Source organism: Kogia breviceps, chromosome 3, assembly GCF_026419965.1.
Source record: "Kogia breviceps isolate mKogBre1 chromosome 3, mKogBre1 haplotype 1, whole genome shotgun sequence".
In the NCBI taxonomy this organism is placed as follows: domain Eukaryota; kingdom Metazoa; phylum Chordata; class Mammalia; order Artiodactyla; family Physeteridae; genus Kogia; species Kogia breviceps.
This window is the reverse complement of record NC_081312.1, coordinates 184,052,733-184,066,823: the sequence shown is the minus strand read 5'-3', so window position 1 is coordinate 184,066,823 and position 14,091 is coordinate 184,052,733. Positions and strand designations below refer to the sequence as shown.

At 42.3% G+C, this 14,091-nt stretch overlaps 1 protein-coding gene across 2 annotated transcripts in view; it reads right to left on the bottom strand.

Annotated features, from left to right (window-relative positions):
• Positions 1-1,427: 1,427 nt before the first annotated feature.
• Positions 1,428-14,091, bottom strand: part of STAM (signal transducing adaptor molecule) — a 69,980-nt gene continuing 57,316 nt past the window's right edge. For both annotated transcript variants that reach the window (XM_059058339.2, XM_067030497.1), the window contains one exon: positions 1,428-2,738. In XM_059058339.2, coding sequence (XP_058914322.1) covers positions 2,531-2,738 — 208 coding nt within the window. In that variant the 3' untranslated portion in view covers positions 1,428-2,530. The remainder of the gene's footprint in view (positions 2,739-14,091) is intronic.

Genomic DNA, 14,091 nt, shown 5'->3' with positions numbered 1-14,091 from the left:
CCAGAAGTTTTCAATATAAAGAAGGGAATCTCTGGGCACAGGAAAAGGTTCATCACGGAGTAGGAGAGACAGGTAATGGTGAAGCAGGACCAGGGAGTTAGAGAAGACTGTAAAATCATGGTAAGGACATACTCCGTATTATTCCTACTAGGTAGGTTTAGGGCACTGATATGTTTTCCATCCAACTGACTGTGGGGTTGTTGGCTACTCAAGCTAGATAGTGTGTAACTGGGCTGAATTTTTCCATTCAAATGTCACTGGTTTATGGATACACAAACTTTATAAAGGAAATAAACTGAGAAGTAAAATTTGCTTCACAGAAATTCATATTACAGTTAGTTCTTTTTATCAATAATCCTATTCCCTTTAAAAGGGGACAGCTATCTTTTAAAGAAAGACTTTACGGAAGTGCCGCACATACACCGGTTGCCGAACAAAATCACTGCGCTCTTAACTGGTCCTCTCCTATTTCCGTCCTTGCCATGTCATCTGAAAGATGGAAAATACAGTGGTTCCTTTTCAGTGGATTTTTTTCTGTCTGCTATTTTTATAACTAATAAGTGAAAACTGTAAACTAATATAGTATCAGTTTTAAGTACTCATCATTTAAATCTTTATAAAGGTAAAGAAACTTGCATATGCATTGTAATAAGGGTAGTCTTTTTTCATTTCACCATACTTTGACCTCTACAGGGCAAAACACATACTAGAGAATATATCATTGATTTTACATCATGAAGCATATCAAAATAAAACGGGAAAAATGATACATTTGCCATTGGTAAACAAGAATTCATCAAAAGACAAAGAGAAAAATACAGTATGACTTGAGACGAAGTGTATCACTTACACTGGAGCATTCAAACTGGAATGAGAAAGAGTACGATGTTTTGACAATGTTCATCAAAAAACAACATATTAAAAAATTTTAATGTAAAGTTTGAATTCAAATTTTAAAATTACTATTTGAGGGCAACGTACTCTAAACTCAGGAAAACACAACACTAGGGTGAAACACCCTAAGCTGAAGATGAGGATTTAAGTTTGAACCTACCTTGCCAAAGATGGACTCATTTGTCAATAGGAAAAAGCAAGCACCTGATTAATAACAGTTTCAGAAAACAGAAATTACATCTTCATTTATGGTGTGACACCTGTTACTAAATCAATTTACTACCATGCTCAATTTTTCAGTTGTTTAAATAACAGCACAAAACTAGGGAAATTATAAATATTTAAGGAGATTAAAGTGTCCATAGAAAACGTATTACATATGGGTTAAAAGAAAAGCATTCATTCAAACTACTCCTGAATAAGAAGCCAAAATAATTCCATTTAGAACTTTAAAAGAGAGAGAGCAGCCCATAAATCCCGTATGAAAGACACGAATAAATAAACAAACTGTTAAGCAAAGCCAGGAATCTAGATGACTTTGAAACATCCACTTACATCCATTTTAATGAAGAAATGAAGGATACACTGTGTTAAAGACACATTTAAAGGACTAGCAGTGGAATAAGACAGATGAATCAAATTTCGTTATAGCCTAAATAATTACAAGAGGCTTTGAAAACGTAGTGTAATTTCATGTGTTCTTTCCAGTTTCAAAGCTTCTATCCATTGCCTCTATCTTTGGTGTCACTGCCACCAATAAACACAGTATACAGCTTAGAAACCTGATTACTATCTTCAACTAGGAAAAAGTAAATTAACATTATTTCTTTAAGAGTAAGATATAAAGAATGTGGTCCAACTTAATTTTGTCTCACGGTCCCACAGTATTCTGAAATACCATGCCAAAATGTAAAAGTTTAAAGGGGAACATCATCATTTCCTATAAATGCACCAAAAATTTAGCTCCTGTACGCTGGTGTGATGACAGCTAGTAGTACGCAGAGGCCGCACAACGACATAACATGCGTGTGTTCAGCGCACAATCACTCCAAGGAAGGCTCAGTTTAACGGGAAACTGAAACACGGACAACACGATATGCCTTCATGTACATACGCCATAGCGTGGTTCTCTTGCAGTTCAAAAGGACACTGTAATTCTCTTCAATTCACACAAAACATTGTGAGACATGGCAGTTGCTCGTGATTAAAATAAAACAGCAATGTCAATTAAGTTAACAGTGTTAAATATATTCACATGATCACCACCGTGGTTCAACGTGGCCACGAGTGACGTTACACAGCGATCTATGCACACATCTGCCACAGCGGTGTTTGCCAGTTTGACTTTCTGCAGACCAGGTAATTTTACGAGACAAATAATCTTGCACTGATTCTTTCATATTACGAAAGGAATTAGATGTTGTAAGTAGTTTCATTCCTCTGGGGGAGGGGGAGGGGAGGACCTCTAAAAAGTCAGTGCAAATTGAAGAGAGGTCTCCCTTCTTGAATATTGGAACTTGCTGACCAAGATACGATTCCTATAAGCTGAGGATTAACAAATCTTAAGATATCAAAGAATCTCATAACATTGTCATCGGCGTTTAGCAGGTATTTGCCACAAAGAGGAATCCCAGCCCTACAGCAGGGCCTTCGGAGAGAACGGCTGCTGGGGCGGAGGCGGCTGGGGCAGCGCTGATGTTAGAGTATAGCTCGGCACCTGGGACAGGCTGCTCCCTGCGTTCTGGTACACGGTGACGTCGGGGCCGGCAGCGGCGGCAGGAGGAGGACTGTACACTGAAGCCTGGCTGGGGTACGTGCCGCCCTGAACGGAAGTGCCCATCGTGCTGTGGAGGGGAGAGGACACTCGGTTAGATCAATACTGACTTGCCCAGCCATTTAGAGATGAACAGGAAAGCTGTCCATGAAACAGATGCTCATTCATGCAACACATTCGATAAATACTTAGTAAATAGCTATAACGTGCCCAACCCGTTATTTGAGGCATGGGGTATCATCAAGAAAGAAGGGAGAAACGTCCCTACCATCATGGAGCTTACATTCTAACAGGAGAAAAAACATGATAAAAATGTATAACATGTCAAGAGGTAGTAACAAGAGGTGGTATAAAGAAACATAAAGCATCGTGGGAGAACCCCGAGTTCCTGGGACAAGAGATTCCTGGGTATCCAGGGTGGTCCCAGAGGCTGCTCAGACACAGCTACACTGAAGCAGAGACCTGGAAAGAGGGGGAGGGAGTGATACCGATCATCTAGGGAAACAGGCTTTCAGGCAAAGAGAAAAGCAGGCCCTTGAGAATAGAAAGGGCCAGGCGTGTTCAAGGAACTACGAGGAGGCCTTGACGGCTGGAGCAGGGCGAACAGAGGGGAGAGCGGCGTGGAGCGAAGCGGCAGAAGCGGAGCGGAGAGGAGACTCCGATGAGGACGCTGGCGTGCGTTTGAGGGGGACGGAGACGCACAGGTTGGCTGTGGACACAAGAGCAATGCGATGTGACTCGGCTTTAACAGGCTCACCCGGGCCCAGGACAGAAGCCAGGTGAGCTGACGGGGGGCTGCTGTAATCGCCCCTGTGAAGCCGTCGGGCAGCTGGTGAGAGCCGTCTGGTGAGAGCCAGTCGGGCGGCTGGCCTGAGCCAGGAAGGAAAGGGGAGGGAAGGGTTCGATTTTGAAGGAAGTTCCATCAAAGGAGGTTTGCATCACGTCTGAGGTAAAACCTTAGAACTAAGTCCTACTCTACTCTGGTAGAGTAGCCATTCACTGGAAAGGAAAAGACTACACATAAGGGCCACGGCAGATGTGGGGAGGGAGAATCCAAGCACGGCTTTGGACATGTCAAGCGAGACACCTGGGAGGTCCCCAAGAAATGGCAGGGAGCAGGCGGCGGCTAGGCGGGCCTGGAGCCCAGCAGAGAGGAAAGGGCTCGGAGCTCGAATGCGGGGCTCATCAGCACACACAAGCGGCGTTCAGGGTCAGGGACCTGAACGACATCCCCCAGGGGGCGACTGCAGACAGAGGGAAAAGCACCCCACGTTTTGAGCTCTAGAGCTAGAAGTCAGGGAGATAAAGAGGCACTAGGCAAAGGAGGCTGAAGCGTGGCAATGCGGCAGAAGGAACGCTAAGAGAGCATGGTCATGGCCAAGTGAAGAAAGTATTTTCAAAAGGAAGTGACCACTGGGTCTGGCCACATGGACGTGGCTGGTCCCTAAGAGCAGTGCTGGAGGACTAGGGGAGATGAAGACCTGATATCCTTCTTTCTCTTACTCCCTGAAAAGAGAGAAGCAAATCACAGAGACCCTCTACCGACCCCCACGAACACACTTACCCACGGCCTCACCCTGCCTTGCCTCCGGCTGGAACTGACCACCTGGCGGCGCTCCTGTCCGAGGTGCCCCCCACTGTGCACTGACCCCCACCCCGCCAGCCAGAACTCCTCCGAGCCGTCCCGACTCACGTCTCGGCTTCCGCTCTCCCCATCCCCAACCTGACAGGCGAGTCTCTACTATGTGTAGGACACCAGGATATATACAAAGAGAAATACTAAGAGTTTTAACAAGCAGATCCCCCCCCCCCACCTCTCTGTGAAAAACGTAAAACAAGCTATACAATGGGCAATTGCCTAAAATTTTCAAAATACTGCCTATTTTAAGACTTTTCTTCAATTCCTAGATTGTTTATAAATCCAGGTTGGTAAATTCAATACTCTTGTACTTTGCACAAATTAAACCGATTCACTATTATAACAGATAGTCATCTGCTGCTACATTCCACCGACTAATGTGACCACGAAAGTCACGCTTAAAGGCATCCCCCGTTATCATTCCACAAGTGCTGTGTCGTGAAATATAAAGTATTACAAGAACTCAGGTTTCGTGCTATTGGTCACATTGATAAGGGTCACAACAATGCTACTGTATCATGTTGAGACTACGTGCTAAGCTCTGGTGCCCAAATGCCTAGTTCTGTATCTTAGCTAAATGGGACCTTAGCCATCGCTCCCTGCCTCAATTTACTCATCTATAAAATGGGGATGATAGTGTACCTACTTTGTGGGTTATTACCGTCAATGAGTTAATACACATAAAGCATACAGCGCAACACCTAGTGCTTACTATCCCATAAATGTTAGCTATTCCTGTAATCATTCCGACTTTGTACTATATTCCTTATCTCAACTGAGAAGTCCTACCATCCACCCAGTTGTCCAAGGGTTAGACCCCAGCAACTGTCCCATATCTCTGCTCTGCACGACCTCCCCGCCGTGTTACCCACAGGCAATCACTTGCTCACCTCTAAACAACTCTTTTCTCATCCCTATCTTGCAGTGAGACACTCATCATTTCTTGCTTAATATACTAGCCTCCCAGCTCCTAATCTAGTCCCTATGAATCCATTAACACTATCACCACCTGAAGCTCTTTACGGGCTTTCCCAGACAAGACCCAAGCTCCTTCACATGGTATCTAGGACCATCCATTACCCTTGTCAATAAGTCCAAGCATCTCTCTCGCCTCTCCCCCCGGAGACTTTAACCCTTTAGTAGCACTGCATCACTGGCAATGCCCAACATGCACCATGCGTTCTCACTGCTCCCCATTTCACCCGTTCCACGGGTGCCATGCATTTCATAGCGTGTCAGGTCAACAAAAGCATGAAAACCACGTCTTTGCTCATGACAGACAATCATTCTTACTTTTTCCTCCAGTCTTAAGAGCACATTTTTCTTGGAAATCTTCCCTTAACCCTGAGGCTCCTCAAGTACCCTGCATATACCTTTATTTGTAATTTGTGTTGTAATAACATACTTTGTGTGTGTTTGCCTCCATTAGCCCCTAAGAACCTTGAGGCTCAAAAACTCCAAATCAATGGTCAACTAGTATCTGACAAGGGAGCCAAGAATACTCAATGGGGAAAGGATAGTCTCCTCAACAAACGGTGTTGGGAGAACCGGATAACCACGTGCAAAGGAATGAAAAAGGAGCCCCGTCTTACACCACACACAAAAATAAACTTGAAATGGAATAAAAACTTAAATTTAAGACCTGAAACTGGAAAACTCCTAGAAGAAAAGACAGGGGAAAAAGGTTGTTGAGACTGGTCTTGGCTGCGGTTTCCTGAATATACAGCAAAAACACAAGCAACAAAAGCAAAAATCAGTAAGTGGGACTACATCAAACTAAAACGCTTCTGCACAGCAAAGAAAACCATCAAAAAAAAACAAAAGGCAACCTATGAAATGGGAGAAAATATTTGCAAATCACATTATCTGATAAGGAGTAAATATCCAAAATACATAAAGAACTCATACAATTCAACAGCAAAAAACCTAACAATCCATCGTTTAAATAAATAATCACTTTGCTTTCTTGACCTCCCTCTCTGTCTCTGAAGTCTTTCTGCCACAAGAACCTACCCTGGGAACCATCCTTGTTGGAGCCATCCAGGAGAATTCAGGAGGATCTTCAAGATGGCAGAGGAGTAAGATGTGGAGGTCACCTCCCTCCCCACAAATACATCAGAAATACACCTATATGTGAAACAACTCCTAGAGAACACCTACTGAATGCTGGTAGAAGACCTCAGACTTCCCAAAAGGCAACCAACTCCCCACGCACCTGGGTAGGGCAAAAAAAAAAAGAAAAAACACAGACAAAAGAATAGGGACAGGACCTGCCCCGCTAGGAGGGAGCTGTGAAGGAGGAAAAGTTTCCACACACTAGGAAGCCCTTTCTCTGGTGGAGGTGGGGGGTGGGGAGGGACGAAGCTCCGGAGCCGCGGAGGAGAGCGCAGCCACAGGGGTGAGGAGGGCAAAGCCGAGAGATTCCCGCACAGAGGATCGGCGCCAACCAGCACTCACCAGCCCGAAAGGCTGCTCACCCATCGGGGCAGGTGGTGGCTGGGAGCTGAGGCTCCGGCTTCAGAGGGCAGATCTCAGGGAGAGGACTGGGCTTGGCTGCATGAACACAGCCTGAAGGGGACTAGTGCACCACAGCTAGCAGGGAGGGAGTCTGGGAAAAAGTCTGGAACTGCCTAAGAGGCAAGAGACCATTGTTTCGGGGTGCGCAAAGAGAGGGGATGCAGAGCGCCACCTAAATGAGCTCCAGAGATGGGCGCAAGCTGCGGCTATCAGTGCAGACCCCAGAGACAGGCATGGGATGGTAAGGCTGCTGCTACAGCCACCAAGAGGCCTGTGTGCGAGCACAGGTCACGATCCACCCCTCCCCTCCAGGGAGCCCGTGCAGCCCGCCACCGCCAGGGTCCTGGGATCCAGGGACAACTTCCCTGGGAGAACGTGCGGCGCACCTCAGGCCGGTGCAGTGTCATGCTGGCCTCTGACGTCGCAGGCTCGCCCCGCATCCGTTCCCCGCCCCACCCCGGCCTCAGGGAGCCAGAGCCCCCGAATCAGCCTCTCCTTTAATCCCGTCCTGGCTGGGCAGGGAACAGACACCCTCGGGCTACCTACACGCAGAGGCAGGGCCAAATCCAAAGCAGAACCCCAGGAGCTGTGCTAACAAAGAAGAGAAAGAGAAATCTCTCCCAGCAGCCTCAGGAGCACCAGATTAAATCTCCACAAGCAGCTTGATGTACCTGCATCTGTGGAAAAACTGAATAGACAGCGAATCATCTCAAAATTGAGGCAATGGACTTTGGGAGCAACTATAGGCTTGGGGTTTGCTGTATGAGACTGATCAGTTGCTGATTTATATGTTTATCTTAGTTTAGTTTTTAGTGCTTGTTATCACTGGTGGATTTGTTTATTGGTTTGGTTGCTCTCTTCCTTTTTTAAATTACTTTAATTTTTTAAAAAAATTTTTATTTTAATAACTTTATTTGTTGTCATTTTTTTTCCTTCTTTCTTTTTTTTCTCCCTTTTCTTCTGAGCCGTGTGGCTGACAGGGTCTTGGTGCTCCAGCCAGGTATCAGGCCTGAGCCTCTGAGGTGGGAGAGCCAAGTTCAGGACATTGGTCCACCAGAGACCTCCCAGCCCCATGTAATATCAACTGGTGAGAGCTCTCCCAGAGATCCCCGTCTCAACGCTAAGACCCAGTTCCACCCAATGGCCAGCAATCTCCAGTGCTGGATGCCCTATGCCAAACAACTAGCAAGACAGGAACACAACCCCATCTGTTACCAGAGAGGCTGCCTAAAATCATACTGAGGTCACAGACACCCCAAAACACACCAACAGATGCAGTCCTCCCCACCAGAAAGACAATACCAGCCTCATCCAGCAGAACACAGGCACCAGTCCCCTCCACCAGGAAGCCTACACAAGCCACAGAACCAACCCTACCCACTGGGGGCAGACACCAAAAACAATGGGAACTATGAACCTGCAGCCTGTGAAAAGGAGACCCCCAAACACTGTAAATTAAGCAAAATGGGAAGACAGAGAAACACGCAGCAGATGAAGGAGCAAGGTAAAAACCCACCAGACCAAACAAATGAAGAGGAAATAGGCAGTCTACCTGAAAAAGAATTCAGCGTAATGATAGTAAAGATGATCCAAAATCTTGGAAACAGAATGGAGAAAATACAAGAAACGTTTAACAAGGACCTAGGAGAACTAAAGAGCAAACGAACAATGATGAACAACACAATAAATGAAAGTAAAAATCCTCTAGAAGGAATCAATAGCAGAATAACTGAGGCAGAAGAATGCATAGGTGACCTGGAAGACAAAATAGTGGAAATAACACTACCACAGAGCAGAATAAAGAAAAAAGAATGAAAAGAATTGAGGACAGTCTCAGAGACCTCTGGGACAACATTAAATGCACCAGCATTCAAATTATAGGGGTCCCAGAAGAAGAAGAGAAAAAGAAAGGGACTGAGAAAATATTTGAAGACATTATAGTTGAAAACTTCCCTAATATGGGAGAGGAAATAGTCAAGTCCAGAAAGTGCAGAGAGTCCCATACAGGATAAATCCAAGGAGAAACACGCCAAGACACATATTAATCGAACTACCAAAAATTAAATACAAAGAAAAAATATTAAAAGCAGCAAGGGAAAAACAACAAATAACATACAAAGGAATCCCCATAAGGTTAACAGCTGATCTTTCAGCAGAAACTCTGCAAGCCAGAAGGGAGTGGCAGGACAAATTTACAGTGATGAAAGGGAAAAACCTACAACCAAGATTACTCTACCCAGCAAGGATCTCATTCAGATTCGACAGAGAAATTAAAACCTTTCCAGACAAGCAAAAGAAGAGAATTCAGCACCACCACACCAGCTTTAAAACAAATCTAAAGGAATTTATCTAGGTAGGAAACACAAGAGAAGGAAAAGACCTACAATAACAAACCCAAAACAATTAAGAAAATGGTAATAGGAAGAAAACATATAGATAATTACCTTAAATGGAAATGGATTACATACTCCAAGCAAAAGACACAGACTGGCTGAATGGATCCAAAAACAAGACCCATATATATGCTGCCTAAAAGAGACCCACTTCAGACATAGGGACACATACAGACTGAAAGTGAGGGGATGGAAAAAGATATTCCATGCAAATGGAAATCAGAAGAAAGCTGGAGTAGCAATTCTCATATCAGACGAAATAGATTTTAAAATAAAGACTATTACAAGAGACAAAAAAGGATACTACATAATGATCAAGGGATCAATCCAAGAAGATATAACAATTGTAAATATTTATGCACCCAACATAGGAGCAACTCAATACATAAGGCAAATGCTAACAGCTATAAAAGGGGAAATCGACAGTAACACAATCATAGTAGAGGACTTTAACACACCACTTCCACCAATGGACAGATCAAACAAAATGAAAATAAATAAGGAAACACAAGATTTAAATGATACATTAAACAAGATGGACTTAATTGATATTTATAGGACATTCCATCAAAAAACTAACAGAATACACTTTCTTCTCGAATGCTCACAGAACATTCTCCAGGATAGATCATAGCTTGGGTCACAAATCAAGCCTTCGTAATTTTAAGAAAAGTGAAATCATATCAAGTATCGTTTCTGACCACAATGCTAAGAGACTAGATATCAATTACAGGAAAAAATCTGTAAAAATACAAACACATGGAGGCTAAACAATACACTACTAAATAACCAAGAAAACACTGAAGAAATCAAAGAGGAAATCAAAATATACCTAGAAACAAATGATAATGAAAACACTATGGCCCAAAACCTACGGGATGCAGCAAAAGCAGTTCTAAGAGGGATATTTAGAGCAATACAATCCTACCTCAAGAAACAAGAAACATCTCAAAAAAACGATCTAACCTTACACCTAAAGCAATTAGAAAAGAACAAAAAAACCCCAAATCTAGCAGAAGGAAAGAAATCATAAAGATCAGATCAGAAATAAATGTAAAACAAATGAAGAAAACGATAGCAAAGATCAATAAAACTAAAAGCTGGTTTTTGAGAAGATAAACAAAATTGATAAACCATTAGCCAGACTCACCAAGATAAAAAGGGAGAAGACTCAAATCAACAGAATTAGAAATCAAAATGGAGAGGTAACAACTGACACTGCAGAAATAGAAAGGATTATGAGAGCTTACTACAAGCAACTATATGCCAATATAACAGACAACGTGGAAGAAATGGACAAATTCTTAGAAAAGCACAACCTTCCAAGACTGAACCAGGAAAAAAGAGAAAATATAAGCAGACCAATCACAAGCACTGAAATTGAAACTGTGATTAAAAATCTTCCAACAAACTAAAGCCCAGGACCAGATGGCTTCACAGGAAAATTCTATCAAACATTTAGGGAACAGCTAACACCTATCCTTCTCAAACTCTTCCAAAATATAGCAGAGGGAGGAACATTCCCAAACTCATTCTACGAGGCCACCATCACCCTGATACCAAAACCAGACAAAGATGTCAAAAATAAAGAAAACTACAGGCCAATATCACTGATGAACATAGAAGCGAAAATCCTCAATAAAATACTAGCAAACAGAATCCAGAAGCACATTAAAAGGATGATACACCATGAGCAAGTGGGGTTTATCCCAGGAATGCAAGGGTTCTTCAGTATACGCAAATCAATCAATGTGATACACCATATTAACAAACTGAAGGATAGAAACCATATGATCATCTCAATAGATGCAGAAAAAGTTTTTGACAAAATTCAATACCCATTTATGATAAAAACTCTCCATAAAGTAGGCATATAGGGAACGTACCTCAACATAATAAAGGCATATATGACAAACTCACAGTCAACATCATTCTCAGTGGTGAAAAACTGAAACCATTTCCACTAAGATTAGGAACAAGACAAGGTTGCCCACTCTCACCACTATTATTCAACATAGTTTTGGAAGTTTTAGCCACAGCAGTCAGAGAAGAGAAAGAAATAAAAGGAATCCAAACTGGAAAAGAAGAAGTAAAACTGTCACTGTTTGAAGATGAGATGATAGTATACACAGAGAATCCTAAAGACGCTACCAGAAAACTACTAGAGCTAATCAATGAATTTGGTAGAATAGCAGAATACAAAATTAATGCACAGAAATCTCTTGCATTGCTATACACTAATGATGAAAAATCTGAAAGGAAAATTAAGGAAACACTCCCATTTACCACTGCAACAAAAAGAATATAATACCTAGGAATAAACCTACCTAAGGAGACAAAAGACCTGTACGCAGAAAACTATAAGACACTGATGAAAGAAATTAAAGATGATACAAACAGATGGAGAGATATAGCATGTTCTTGGATTGGAAGAATCAACATTGTGAAAATGACTCTACTACCCAAAACAATCTACAGATTCAATGTAATCCCTGTCAAACTACCAATGGCAATTTTCGCAGAACTAGAGCAAAAAATTTCACAATTTGTATGGAAACACAAAAGACTCCAAGTAGACAAAGCAATCTTGAGAAAGAAAAACGGAGCTGGAGGAATCAGGCTCCCTGACTTCAAACAATACTGCAAAGCTACAGTAATCAAGACAGTATGGTATTGGCACAAAAACAGAAATATAGATCAATGGAACAGGAAATAAAGCCCAGAGATAAAACCACGCACATATGGTCACCTTATCTTTGATAAAGGAGGCAAAAATATACAATGGAGAAAAGACAACCTCTTCAATAAGTAGTGCTGGGAAAACTGGACAGCTACATGTAAAAGAATGAAAGTAGAACACTCCTTAACACCATCCACAAAAATAAACTCAAAATGGATTAAAGCCTTAAATGTAAGGCCAGACACTGTAAGACTCTTAGAGGAAAACATAGGCAGGACACTCTATTACATAAATCACAGCAAGATCCTTTTTGACCCACCTCCTAGAGAAATCGAAATAAAAATAAACAAATGGGACCGAATGAAACTTAAAAGCTTTTGCACAGGAAAGGAAACCATAACCAAGACCAAAAGACAACCCTCAGAATGGGAGAAAATATTTGCCAATGAAGCAACTGACAAAGAATTAATCTCTAAAATATACAAGCAGCTCATGCAGCTCAATATCAAAAAAAACAAACAACCCAATCCAAAAATGGGCAGAAGACCTAAATAGACATTTCTCCAAAGAAGATATACAGATTGCCAAGAAACACATGAAAGGATGCTCAACATCACTAATCATTAGACAAATGCAAATCAAAACTACAGTGAGGTATCATCACCTCACACCAGTCAGAATGGCCATCATCAAAAAATCTACAAACAATAAATGCTGGAGAGGGTGTGGAGAAAAGGGAACCTTCTTGCACTGTTGGTGGGGATGTAAATTGATAAAGCCACTATAGAGAACAGTATGGAGGTTCCTTTGAAAACTAAAAATAGAACTACCATATGACCCAGCAATCCCACTACTGGCCATATACCCTGAGAAAACCATCATTCAAAAAGTCGTGTACCACAATATTCATTGCAGCACTATTTACAACAGCCAGGACATGGAAGCAACCTAAGTGTCCACTGACGAATGAATAAAGAAGATGTAGCACATATATACAATGGAATATTGCTCAGCCATAAAAAGAGATGAAATTGAGTTATTTGTAGTGAGGTAGATGGACCTAGAGTCTGTCATACAGAGTGAAGTCAGAAAGAGAAAAACAAATACCGTATGCTAACACATATATGTGGAATCCTGAAGAAAAAAAAAAGGTTCTGAAGAACCTAGGGGCAGGACAGGAATAAAGACACAGACGTAGAGAATGGACTTGAGGACACGGGGAGGGGGAAGGGTAAGCTGGGACAAAGTGAGAGAGTGGCAGGGACGTATATACACTACCAAATGTAAAACAGATAGCTAGTGGGAAGCAGCTGCATAGCACAGGGAGATCAGCTCGGTGCTTTGTGACCACCTAGAGGGGTGGGATACGGAGGGTGAGAGGGAGACACAAGAGAGAGGGGATGTGGGGATAGATGTATACGTATAGCTGATTCACTTTTTTATACAGCAGCAACTAACATAACAATGTAAAGCAATTATACTCCAATAAAGATGTTAAAAAAAAAACAAAACTAACAACCTGATTAAAAAATGGGCAGAGGACCTGAATAAACATTTTTCCAAAGAAGACATACAAATGGCCAGCAGGCACATGAAAAGGTGCTCAACATCATAATCCACCAGAAAAAGAAAATCAAAACCACACGGTATGACCTCACACCTGTTGGACTGGCTATGATCAAAAACACCAGAAGTAAGGACTGCTGGCGAAGATGTAGAGAAAAGAGAACACCTATGCAGTGTTGGTATAGTCACTATGGAAAACAGTATGGAGGTTCCTCAAAAAATTAAAAATAGAGCTACCATATGATCCAGAATGCTGCTTCTGGGCAGATTTCCAGAGGAACTGAAATCAGGATCTCAAAGAGATATCTGCATTCCTATGTTCATTGCAGCATTACTTACAATAGCCAAGAAACGGGAAAAGTTAAGGGTCCGCCAAGGGATAAATGGGTAAAGAAGGTGTGAGGCCGAGATAGAGATACACACACAAATGAATAGTATTCAGCTGTGAGAAAGAAGGAAACCTTGCCCCTGTGACAGAGAAGGACAAATACCATATGATCTCACTTACACCTACAGTGTCAAACTCAGACACAGAAAACATCTGTTTAACAGATGTAAAATGAAATAACCGACAAGTAAGTACCTAGCTTTGGTCACCTTAGTATCATCGTGGCCACCATCACTCAGG